General features: G+C 36.5%; 1 protein-coding gene across 1 annotated transcript in view; it reads right to left on the bottom strand.

Annotated features, from left to right (window-relative positions):
• The window catches only part of si:dkey-237h12.3 (teneurin-3), a 122603-nt gene that overhangs the window by 97227 nt on the left and 11676 nt on the right, over nt 1-13700 (bottom strand). Inside the window, 2 exon segments of the mRNA XM_056471949.1 lie at nt 28-147; nt 3568-3806. Of these exon segments, the coding sequence (XP_056327924.1) occupies nt 28-147; nt 3568-3739 (292 nt within the window). The 5' untranslated portion in view covers nt 3740-3806.

Here is a 13700-nt window from a genome sequence, read left to right as displayed (position 1 = left end):
TCATGGATTGTGGCCTTGAAAACTTACCGTCTGCAGAAACTGCAGTCACAGTGTTGGTCGGGAACGTCACTGGTTTGGCTCGTCCATTCTCAAAGGCATGATTATCCACATCCTTCAGCTTCCAGTTCAGGCCAAGTACATGCATGGCTGCAAGAGAAGGCAATTAAGATCATGAAACGGAACAGCAAGCACATATCATGTCATGAGACACACTCATTTGCAAAACGATATAGTTTAAACGCTGTTGAAAGCCATTCTGGAAGGTGATTTGCGCTCTCCTTTTATGCACATGTCGGACACAAGCGCAGCACATATAAAAAGAAAGCATCTCCCTCATTATAATCTGCTTTGAATACTGTGCGATGTCTTTTTTGCTGTATGGAAATATTTTCTTTGAATTATCGTCACATGGAGCCTTGATGCAAACTGTTTTTGAATATACTCCAGATTAGTCTTTAGCTCGTCACTGAAAACATTTATTACAGAGAAAATGAAATCAGATTCCAGTGATTAAAAAAGAGCCTCAAGATCAAAACCTGTCTGTGTTATATAACACAGGACTTTCTCTCATTCTCTCTTTCTCCCTTTCTCTCTTCAAAACATCCAGTTCTTCATGCAATGCTGTTAAATCGGAGGCAAACACTTTCTAGTCCTTTTTTTTCTTTCTTTTTTTAACTGTTCGATGTGTGCGAAAACAGCTTGGGAAAAGTCTCCTTCAAAGTTCACAGCGAGGGAGCTTGCTGAGGAGGCAGCGCTTCACACACCTCTCTTCCTCTCTGTTTTGATCTTCGGAGGGATGAATGTTTCTAACAGGCCTTCAGCAGGGGAGGAGGAGCCTCCGACTGCGGCAAATAACTCACAGTGGGGAAACAATGTTAGGAAATCTGAGAGAATACAAAAAAAAAAAAAAAATGGTGCTTATAAAGTTTGTGAGGGCTGGCAGAGTGAATATAGATAGCTGCGGACAATAAGTCTGCTTTAACTTCACTGCGGTTATTAATCACTAAATTGATGTCTTTTTTCCAGTACAGTACATGTGTGCGTATGTGACGTCCTCTGGGATATGGCGACTATTTAGAGCAGAGCACCAGGTGTTTTGGCCACGGATGAAGGTTGTGGAAGAAAAACTCCACCTGATGAGCTATTTCGCTATCTCTTATGGGGCAGGCTGAATAAAACAGCTCACACCTGAGTACCTCTTGGTCACATAAGCTGTAGCGCACACACACAAGCAGGGTGATTTTCCAGTTTTATTCGATTTCCCATAGACATAACGATGTTTAAGGTGTGGGAACTGTACAGTATACACTATCCTCTAAACTTAACATTTTTACATAGAAATACTGTTTTGTATTATCGTATTTAGGCGGCACAGTTGCTCAGTGGTTAGTACTGTCACCTCACAACAAGAAGTGCACTGGTTCGAGTCTTGGCTGGTCCAGTTGGCATTTCTGTGTGGAGTTCTCTCCGTATTTGCATGGGTTTCCTCCTGGTGCTCGGGTTTAGATTAGATTCAACTTTATTATCATTACACATGTACAAGGCAATGAAATGCAGTTTAGGTCTTACCAGGAGAGCAATAGTAACAAGTGCAGGATATAGGCATAAGTTGTAAAGTGCAATAATAAAAAAACTATGGGTAATATTTAGGGATGCTCTGATTGATCGTCCGGAGTTCGGTATCGGCTGATAATCACATTTCACGACTCTGTCAGTACTGGTTAATCTGGCAGATCTCATTAACTGATCGCAAGTGTGCATCCGGGTTATGCATTAGCAGTGCTACAATACATGAGCAATGTTTTCAAATTACATTGTTAGTCTTTTTTCTTATCATTTTTATCTGATTTATCTTTTTATTTTATTTTTTGTAAAGCTGCTTCTGACCGTTACATGTATGCAACATCCTTAATTTATTATCTTAGGTAAAGCGAAAGCTCTTAAAGGGTAAATGTGCTTATGTAATGGCAAAGTTATATAAAGCTTGAAGAATCAGAATCGGTACTCGATTTCGGCCGATCACCATGACAAGGAATAGGTACTCAGATGCAAAAATCCTGATTGGAGCATCCCTAGAAATATTTACAGATGGAAGTACTATGAACATTATATACAGGTTGTATTAACTATGATCAGAGATTTACAATAGATAAATATGTATGTAAAGGTTGTTATTAATAATCAGAATCTGATTTCAATCAGAATCAGAAGTAATAATCAGAAGTATGTCTCCTCCACAGTCCAAAGACATGCGGTGTAAGTGAATTGGATTAACTAAATTGACTGCAGTGAATGAATGTGTGTGTGTGTGATTGTAAGAGTGCATGGGTGTTTCCTCGTGCTGGGTTTCAGCAGGAAGGGTATCCGCAGTGCAAAACACATGTCGGAACAGTTAGCGGTTTACTCCACTGTGGCGACCTCTGATAAATAAGGAACTAAGTTGAAGGAAAAATGAATGGATGAATGATCGTATTTAACCATGTTTAGATTTTTATTTTGTACTTATTTTTTACATTAAAATTCTTTTAAATTTGTTTTATAATATTTCTGTATACATTTTCCTAATACAATGTATATATCTTTTTATAAGTTTAATTAATGCAAGTATTTTCCCAGAGATGGGTTGCGACCGGAAGGGCATCTGCTGCGTAAAACATATGCTGGATAAGTTGGTGGTTCATTCCGCTGTGGCGACCCCGGATTAATAAAGAGACTAAGCCGAAAAGAAAATGAATTATTGAATAATTAAAGTATTAATTAGCTCAAATAACTTTTTCAATATTTTTTTTAAACATAGACTTACCCAGCACAGCCTTGCATGCCCTTGATCAGAGTTTGACATCTCTAAATCTAATACTATCATCATTAAATCATCATTAATTCAACACACACTCTTGTATTCTGTCTGAAATATGTTTCTGGCCTCTGCTATTTGCTTTTTAAACGGAAACCACACACAAAACTGAAAATACCCTTATCATTTCCTTACCCTCAAATTTAAAGATGCACTTTTTTAGTCATTTCACTCAAATATGATTTTGGCCAGATACTTTAAACAGACTACAAACTTTCCCTTAGTGTCTTCTGATACTTACACATAAGTAGTATTTCTGACAATTTTTTACAGCCCTGATACACTGTAAGAAATGCTGGGTTCTAATCGATTTGTGTTGGGACAACATGAACGAATTTAATTAATGTGTCAGTTTTTACAAATTTAAGTGGATTGAACATAAAACTATTTTTTATTTATTTAGATATAAGTATAAGTTGAGTATTAGTAGACTGTCTGCTTAATAATTGATACTGCTCCTTCAACATACATTTAACTGACAATAAGAAACTTTGCAAGTATATGTCAATTTATACTAACCCTAACCCAAACCGCAACCTAACAGTCTACTTATAATCTAATGAGAATTAGTTGGCATGTAGATGCAAAGTAACTTAAATTCAACAAAATACTTTAAGGGACCATCAAAATAAAGTGATAACATAATTTCTGGAGTGTAGGGATGTTTTGGGAACACCCGAACCAACACACACACAAACATCACATTAAGTTACCTATACAGTAGCAGAGCAGGACAGTCAGCAGGGTGGCCACAGCCACGGCACTGAGAGCGGTGCATTTCCATGAACACCGTTTCGGCGACTTGTTAAATTTGAATGCACCTCTTGATAGTGTGTTGCGGGTCAAAGGTCGGGCTGGCGGTGAATAAACAGTCCCGGTTGCCATTGTATATCCAGGATTAGGAGTTGTAAAGAGAGACGTAGTGCCTGTTCCAGTCTTGAGCAGGAAGTGCCTATAGGGAAACAGAGATACAAGATGATGAAATCTAAAAACAATAACCTTGCTGAAAACTTCCAGAGCAAGAATAAAACCTCAGGTAAAAAGGAATGTAGCTGTCTTTTCTATAAGTTATTAAAATGTCTGACCTATTGAGAACTTTTAAAACATCATTGCATTAATCACCATGGAAACTGCAGATATAATTTTGCAGGTTTTTTTTGTTGTTGTAGACACAAGGCTTGGATTTAACAAAAGCTGTGATTTAATAAGCTGTTATTTAAATCCTGATAACATTATTGATTTGCAGTGCCATTATTGGATTTAAGCCCCATGTTTAAAGATCAGTGTCTGCACTTGTTTGAAAATAACTTTCTGTAATGATGGAAAGAACTATACAACGCTAAAGTACACCGTGGTTGACTAAACTCTAGACTCTATGACAACAAACATAACCCATAATGATGTGAACGCATCAACATCTGATGGCAGTGTTTTCTGCTCTGCTTTTCATCAGTGGCGCTCCACCGATGCCGGCACAGCGAAAGAAATCATCCTTTACCTGAGTTGTGTACAAGTTTGTTGTCTGATTTCAATTTAATGAGAAAAAAGTGACAATGTGCCACAAAATAATGGTTGGAAAATGTATTTAGAGCTTGTAGATGCTCATAAAACCTCGGTGATGAAATCCTGACTGACTGAAATGCAAATTTTTAATGATGTCTGTTCTATAATAAACACATTTCGTGAAACATCAATCGATTAAATAAAGCCAAACTTAATAAAAAAAAACTTTACAATTTCCATAAAATTACTGAACAGCACAACAGTTTTTAAAAGGATACCAATAAAAAATGTTCCCTAATCACCAAATCTAAATAAAAATGTTTTCTGAAAGATCATGGGATGCTGAAGACTGGAGTAATGAAGCTGAAAATCCAGCTATTTTAAGATCACATGACTCTTATTAATACTGAACAGCTATTGTACATTATAATACTACTCAACAAACAAATAAATGCAGCTTAGGAGAGTTTAAACAAATTTTACATATTATTTAAATGTTCAAACTATTTGAATATGTAGCTACATTTTAATGTCTGTTCTATAATAAACACATTCGTGAAACATCAATGGATTAAATAAGGCTGCACTTAGGGTGCTTTCACACCTGTGAATCAATTCATTTGTTCCGAAACGGGGATTACAATTGTTACATTGTTGCTCTTTGTTCTTGGTGCGGTTCGCTTTCACACGGCAAAGTTTCTAAATGGACCAAAAGAGCTAAAACAAGTCACGTCTGAGTAAATTCTCCTCACATTAGTCAGAGTTTCAGGGTTTAATCTGCAGAGTCCTGCTCAGGATGGTGGTTTGGTGGTGTTTGACAAGGTGCATGCGATATGTCTGAAGAGCGAGGAGGGATGCAGTTGGGAGGGGTGAGAAGGGTGCGCGACGTATTTGAGGACCGGGAGGGAGACGTGCAATTTCCGGGAGATTATCACTCGTTTGCGGGCATCTGGGAGTCTCTGTGCATTTGCGGGAGACTCCCAAAACATCCGGGAGACTTGGGATGTCTGGAATGACCTCCTGCCCTACTCATAATTCTCTATTCATATAGCCGTATGCCTATTACATATCCATAAAACACTGTGATATAGCTGGGCTTGGATCATATCGCTTTCTCACTACAAACGATCCGCTCCAGAGTTCGTTTCAATCGAGCCAAGACCACCTCATTCAAGCGACCTCGGAGCGATTGTTTTGGCGCAGATCCGAGTGTGAATGCAGGATTCACATATGCCAAATGAACCGCGCTCACTGGGCAAATGAGACCGGTTCCGAAACAAAAGTCTAGGTGTGAAAGCACCCTCAATAAAAAAAATATTGCACAGTGTCAATAAAATTACTGAACAGCACAACAGTTTTCAAAAGGATAACAATAAAAAATGTTCCCTAATCACCAAAATCTAAATAAAAATGATTTCTGAAAGATCATGTGATGCTGAAGACTGGAGTAATGAAGCTGAAAATCCAGCTATTTTTAGATTTTATGACTCTTATTAATCAGAACAGCTATTGTACATTATAATACTACTCAACAAACAAGTAAATGCAGCTTAGGAGAGTTTAAACTTATTTCTACATTTTATTTAAATGTACAAACTATTTGAATATGTAGCTAAATGTTTTGGTTTGTTTTCTTGGCTGTAGTTCTGCCTCAGGCTGTTCATTCATATTTTGATTTGATGGCTCCTGTTCACTGCGTCTGTCTCTTACATCCCCGTTCTGCGAGTCTCTCTGCCTGCCTCACTCTGAATGCTGTGCAACTGCTGTGTACAATCTTGTGTCTTGGAGGCATTTCACAGTTGGTGTGCTGTTGGACTTCCTCATGGCTCTCAATGCTGGAAATGCTTGCTTCTTTGGACAATTTGTTTTCATTCTCATTCTAATCATATTCATTTTACTCTTTTCATCGGAGTATATCATTTCCAAAGATAAAAAAAGATAGATTTTTTTTAAACCACACCATTCTTTCTTATCCCCATGATTCTTTCTCATTCCCCCCAAAAATTATTTACTCACAATTTACCCAACCTGAAATAGTCATAAACAATTTGTTTCTTCTGTTTAACAAAAAGGAAGATATTTAGAAGACCTAAAATCTTACATGCATACTAGGACAAACAAACACTATTGAAGTCGATGGTTACAAGTTTTCAACTTTCTTCAAACTATCCTTCTTTGTGTTCAACAGAAGTAAGAAACTCCGACAGGGGTGCATTTCCGAAAACCATCGTTAGCTAACTAAGGTCGCAAGTTCCGTCATTACAATAATAGTTCGTTGATTTGGCATTTCCCAAATCCATCGTTCCAACGAATATTCACAAACTGCATTGCAAACTTGTATGCTTGCAACTACACCTCTGGAGCTGTAGTTATAAACGTCCTGGCTGTGTTTTATTCCCAGTTATCCTCCCTATGCCCTATTCATTTAGAACATTCTAACATTTAAACTTGGAATGATTTTTAAAAAAGCATTAAAGTCATCTCTCTTAGGTGTAATTTGCTTTCAAAGTATTTTGTTACAGTTCAGTTTTAGCGATCTTCATATTGACAACTGCGCTCCCTTCGTAGTGCACTTTGAAAACATTGATGTCACTTTGAGCACAGCCTTATGACAAAAGCTGTAGTTGACCTATTATTTAAAAGCAGAATTTACATTACGTCACCAAAGCTTGTGAAAACAAAAAACATATTATATGTTAATGCTTTTAATTTATAGCAGTGTATTTATTTAGTATCTGTACTGCATATGACATGGGCCTGTTGGTTAGAACATTTCTGCAGTGGTTTGCATGTATCAAATTGTAAAAGTAGATTTAAAAATTTTTTTTTAAATAAATAAACATTATCCTACTTAATAATAATAATAATAATAATAATAATAATAATAACAATAATAATAATAATAATAATAAAAAAATCATCATCATCATCATCATCATTTATATCATTATTATTAAAGGATTTTTTTTATTTCCAAATAAATAATAAATATTACATGTCATTTCCTAATAAATTGCCTCATTTATTTATTTATATGATTTATTTGATGTTTTAGAATAGAATATGTAATGTTCTCAATAATATTTGTAAAGGAAACATAGGCTATACAGTATGTGCCGTTTATACATGTTTCAATTAATATGGAAAATGTGTAAAACAATATAATTTGCACAAAGAAATTATGGGGTTCGATTCTAAAGAAGTTGTTACCACCCTATTTGGAGCATCATTATGGGCGTTTTACGTTATAACTAACACGGTTCAAACGGATCTGCGAAAGTGAAACTACGAGTTTTGGCAAACACTCGTCACTACATCGTTCTTTTCCCAAACAATGCATCGTACTATGATAGTTCAGGTGCGAGTTACGTCGTTTTTGGGAAACGTACCCCAGGTTTGGAACAAGTGCAGGATGAGTAAATAATGAGGATTTTTTTCTATTTCTGTATTCCTTTAATTGTTAATTTACTTACCCTCAGGGCATCAATGATGTAATTTTGTTCTTCATTCTAACATTAAAGAGGTTTTAGCTCAAATTTGATGCTTGGTGATTCATAACATGCATCTCAACTTGCTTCAACACTTTGAGAGTAAAAAAATATATGCAGGCAAAAGGAAAAATAAAGAATAGCTGTGGCCCTGAAAGATACATTGAGGTCTTACAGTACGTAGTGAAAAGATCAGTTCGTGCAGATCAGCCATTATAAAAAAAAAAAAACTATTTTTTTCAAGATAAAGATGGGATGACATGGATATCATTAGCGACTAACTATATCACCATGCAATGTTTGTAACATTCTCGAAAAGAAATTTGAGACTAAAATGTAGTAAAACATATAAAAATAAGTATTAGTTATGCAGTGCACTGTTCATTCATTAGATAAGAGGATAAGAGTGCGCACATTCACGGTTTTCATTCATGCAACTGGCGCAGCAGACCTGTCAAGTTTCTATGTGTTTCAGGCTATTCAATTGGCGACCCACGGGCTGAACTTGGCTCCCGAGGTACTTTGCTTTAGCCCTTCAAGTAGCCTAGTGTGAAAAGACATCCCTAGAATTAATTTAGTTCAGTTGGACAATGAGCCCTACAGTTATGAAGTGAAGCGGGTCTTTTCCATGAGCTGCAGGCACAGCACAGAGCACTCGCTCTCACGGCCAGCCTATCCCGTGAGACCATGAATACTGACAACACAATGTTCTTTCTTATGTTTATTCCTTTGATTACAATAAGTAAACAAATAATTCTCTATTTACACATGCAAGCCATAAATCTCACACATGAATGCTAATGAAACATTAAAGTTATCATGCTTTTAGGTGTATGCCTACTGTGCTGACAACATATACACACGATTTTCATTTCAATTTATTCAACAAAAATACCAAAAAAACAAAAGATTTCAATACGTTTGTAGAAAAAGCCTATTATATAATGCCATGGTGTTGTTGCAGTTTCAGATTACAAGATAAGCAGCATGTTAAAATGTAGGAAAAATGTCTACTTGGGTGTTTTATGATGCAAAAATGCAACATAAAAATGAGACAGTTGAGATTTAATGGCCAATCATACAGTACTCGAACCACCTCTGCTGACAAACAGTAATGTACAGATAAATCTAAATGACAAGATGAATCTAATGTGGGGAAAAGGATGCAATTTTGGAGTAGATTGACTGTAAGGTTAATTAATAATAATCTCATTTCTAATATGTCAAGTTTTATCGACTAAAACTAGACTAAAATGCCAGGACTTTGTGTCGACTAAAACTCAGTAGACTAAAATATGATTAAACTAAATGGCATTAAAAAAAAAAGAACACTGTGATGAACATTGTGTTAAGACAGTTTAGGAAGATCTTGATTATTGTTCATGTCTCTATGGCAAATGATTCAGTTTTTTTTACAGCCTGCTTTGAATGAGGTGGATAAGACACAAACAAGTCTCTTTAAGGTAGAGATGGCCAAAGCAGGGCCCGCGGGTCAAAGTTGGCCCATTGTAACCTTTGATTTGGCCCACCATCCCATCTGATAAGAGAGTTACAAAAAAGCAAACTGAAATGAAATGTTTCAATTAAATCAAATAGCATAGAATCACCAAGAGGCGACACTCTAGTACGCATTGGGAAACTGCCACTAGATGCCGCTGGTGTCACGCTGTCGCCATTTTGGAAGGAAAATTCCAATAAAACAACAGCATATTATAAGTCTGTAAAATAAACTTTTAAAAGTGCTGATGATTGTGATAAGTATTGTATTGTCGTCTTTCAGGTTGTATCTTAACTTTAATGCACTTTTTAAATAAATAAATAAAAAACAAAGGAGCTGCAATAAGATCCAATAGACGGCCGATCGCTTTCACTCCAAAATGGCGGAATCACATGGCTGTTGCTGGGCGCTGCTGTTGCAGTGGAACGTTTTATTGAGCGTTGCCTCTTGGTGATTCTAAGCTCTTTGATTAAATGTTGTAAATGAATCTGATTTTTTCAAATGTAAACAATGTCAGTCGACGAATAGAGGACTGTGCAGAAGACATCGGTGAGCAAATCAAAGCAAAAGCTAGTGTCACTCCATTCTGCTATAAATGAGATTGTTTATGTTCTTACTGTAATAAATTCATTTTAAAATGTAAACAAACTATGCTGTATTAGTTAATATAAAGCAATGTTTTCTACCTATTTTAAAATACTATTAAATAAATTAGGAAATTACCTGTAGCAACTATATTTACCTTTGGCCCACTAGCCTTAATCAAGGTTGGTTTTTGGCCCTTCATGAGAAAAGTTTGGGCACCCCTGCTTTAAGGCAAGTCATTTCACTTGGCGGTCATCTTTAAAACACCTCTTGGGTAGTATGCTCGGGCATTCTGCCTGAATAAGGAAACATCAAATTCTCCTAAACTGTTTGCCAAGCTTACGATTACATTACATATTTAAAATCAATAAAAAATTAAGCAACAACCGCTTGATAATTTTTGTTTCTAAATGTCAGAATTAAACAAAATGAGCATTTTTCAGGTTTCCCGAGCTAATGCGCACTCGAAAGGAACGAGATCACAACACCAACCTCATTTATGGCTGTGTTACACATTATCATCCTCTGAATAATGCAACTTGGTCTTGATAGCGACTCTCCTCCAGAAATGACAGCGACTCTTACAGCGACAGATTACAAAACCAAAAATCTTTTGTTTTCAAGTGTAGTTGGTTTACTTAAAACTAGAGATTTCAAGTTTTATTTTGATATATTTCTTATGTCTGTGAAGCATGTATTCAGTGAGATTCCAGTGCGCTTGTTGACCACAAAACCTGTCGTAAAAGCACATGTCTGGTCTGAGCTTCTCCCCTGGAGAATTGTCAAACTATCAATCGATGATTGGCTCTTTTACTAGTAGGCAGGGCTTCATTTACCATATTGACCATTACTCTTTTCCCCATTAGAAATTATACGAGTGACACGTCTTCTGTCTTCTAGGGTCTTTAAAACAAATTCCACTGTACATGCAAGAGTATTTTGGGGAAAAACGACCTAAGAAATATCTTAAAATACATCTGAACAATGTATTTAGGTGTGATAATTGTAGTATAAGCAGAATAGTCGACTCTGTTCTGTAAAATTATTAGAAAATTAGGCACACCATCATCACCACCTCCAGTGCACATTATTTTCTAATTATTAGCAGTGCAGTATCAATTATTCCTTACATTACTACCTTTTAAACACCAATAGATCTTGTGTTTAAAAGAAAGACATCCAAACATAGAAATCTTTGCTAAAAGAAGGCTAACTTTTCTAAAAATAGTCCAAAAAATAGACTGATCATTCAAAAGACGGAAATGAATGAGTGCACATGATCTGCTGGGAGTCCACAGCCTTGTGCTCCAAACTTTCACGGACACGTGAACCAGGCACCACGGTTTGATCTAAAATCGTCTTTAATGTTCTGCTGAAGAGTCACATTCACCTCAAATACCCTGGAGGTGAGTATACTAACTACAAGCTTTCTTTTACGCATCAACTATTCCTTTAGCATGATTTTTTAATGCTGAAAAACACAAACAGCTACTGTGTGAACTCCTCCAGCGACTAACAGCATTACTGTTTAAAAGTTCAAACTTCAACGGTCAAGCAGCACTCAGACGCTTGTTCTTTTGTGGAAGTTTCAACACAGGCCCGGCTTTACGATGCCTGCTTTTCATTCACAGGGACTCCATTGTAAAAACTTCTGCTTTATAATCTGCACGGTTATGAGCTGCTGCCACGACTACAAACACACAGCCGCACACACACATTTTTCACAAGAGCTCGGATAGGTTCCGGGCCACTGCGCGCTGAATGAAGCACATTTAAAAGCCTTCACAAACGATTAACAAATACACTGACAGTGTGCCGTTTTGAGGCCAAACAATCCATAATTGATTAGCGGGAGTGTGACGCCAGGCAGAGAAAATGACTAAGCTAATCCTCATCGCCCCTTTTTGTAGGGTGTGAGACTGTTGTTCGTATTAGGATGACTAAGAAGTAACTTCACCCCAAAGAGATTTTTGCTGTTGTACAATCTGATTCTCTGTCAGCGTCCCGCATTTCCTTGTCAACGGGCTGACGCTTGGAAGCCTCGGCGTGAAAGAGGAGGCCCTAGCAAAAGGAAAGGGGAGGATTTGGAGGTTGAAAGAGAAATTGCAAACAAAAGAATAAAAGTAGTCTATTGGCATAATCTGATATATAATGACTGCCGCATTAGCTAGGCTAGAGAAAAGAGGAGGCTTTTCAAAAGGACTACTTGTTGACTTAAAGAGTTAAAACCATTGAGTCTATATGGGAAAAAGTGTATTTGACGAAAGATGAAGTGGAAGATGGGTTTAAAAGTGAAGACAAGGTGCCAGATTTACTAAATGATGCAAATTAGCATCAATCGAGAGAGTGAAAAAACAAAGAAGATCAGAAATGTATTTATTTTCAAGACAAAATGAATAAAATATTTAAAAAGCATAAATTAAAATCATTTAATAAGAAATTACAGAATTACTTCTTCCAAAATAAGATTAGTTAGTAGGGGTGTGACAAGATCTCATATGATGGGATCTTGCGAGATTAAATCGTGACAAGATTTCTCATCGAGGTGAAGTTGTCTCGTGAGTTGTGATGTTACGATGGAGTGTGAGGGTGAAATTAGCATTAAAGATTGGAAGCGGGACTAGATTTGAACTCCAAATCAAGTGCTTTGCACACACCTGGCAACCCAGGCTGGCCTAGGAATTGCGAGTGTCACTCAATTGCTTGGGCGTGTGTGACTCAACCGATATTTACTCGAATTCAGCGGCTGCCGCGTCCAACAGAAGCTACAACTGCAGCCACACACATTATGGTTCATAACAATGCAATGGCATAGCACTTCAGATATGCTTAAAGTCATAATCGTCGTAAACACAAATTAAATTAAAATGTGGAGTATTCCTATTTCAGTCGCATTATTGCTGTGCAGTGCAGGCATGTAAAGACCGTAATCAGACTATTAATATCGTGAAGAACTTTTAGCCGCATTTTGTGACAGGATAAGACACACACACACGGCTGACATAATTTGACATAATTTTCTGCACCTACGAGTCAGTTAAGGACCACAGACACACACTTCTCTAAGTGTGCACGGGCGCGCGCACACACACACACACACACACTTATCTCTTGAAGACTCGTCACATCATTATCATGGAACACACGTTTATGCTACTTATGTTTTTTTTTATTCAATTTGTGGAAAGGAGTTAGATTTCCCACGTGAAAGTGTACAAAGAAAAAGCCAATCAGTAGAGTTTGTAGCTAAATATTTAGCAGGGTTTGCATGTCATTGACAGCATAGAATTAATTAAAATAGACATAAAATACCCTTGATTACAATTTTTTAAAAAGGACCTAAATTGTTTTGCAGTTTGTGATTTTTTTCAGTTAAATAAAAATCTATTTTCCATTCATATATTAGCAAATATTTTCCAAATATTTTAAATTATACAAAAATATATTTTGCAGTGTTTTCATGCCGTTTACTGAATATAATTCATTACAATAAAAGTAAAATAACATTACAAGTAGATTTTAAAAAGCACCTAAATAGTTTAAAATAATGCAATTTGCTATTTTGTTTTTTTCAGTTGAATAAAATATTTTCCATTCATGTATTTTATCATTGAAGATTTCCTTAACATTTTGGAAAAACCTCATCTCATCTCGTTCTCATGAACCCAATTTTGTGTTTCGCCTTGTCTTGTGGAGTAAGTGTCACACCGCCATTAGATATAAAAGTTAGCTAATCAATAATGCAGCTGAAGTAGGCCTAAACTGACAATAA

The sequence above is a fragment of the Danio aesculapii genome, chromosome 14, assembly GCF_903798145.1.
Source record: "Danio aesculapii chromosome 14, fDanAes4.1, whole genome shotgun sequence".
Lineage (NCBI taxonomy): Eukaryota > Metazoa > Chordata > Actinopteri > Cypriniformes > Danionidae > Danio > Danio aesculapii.
The sequence above is the reverse complement of the archived record's forward strand: the minus strand, read 5'-3'. Positions and strand labels throughout refer to the sequence as shown.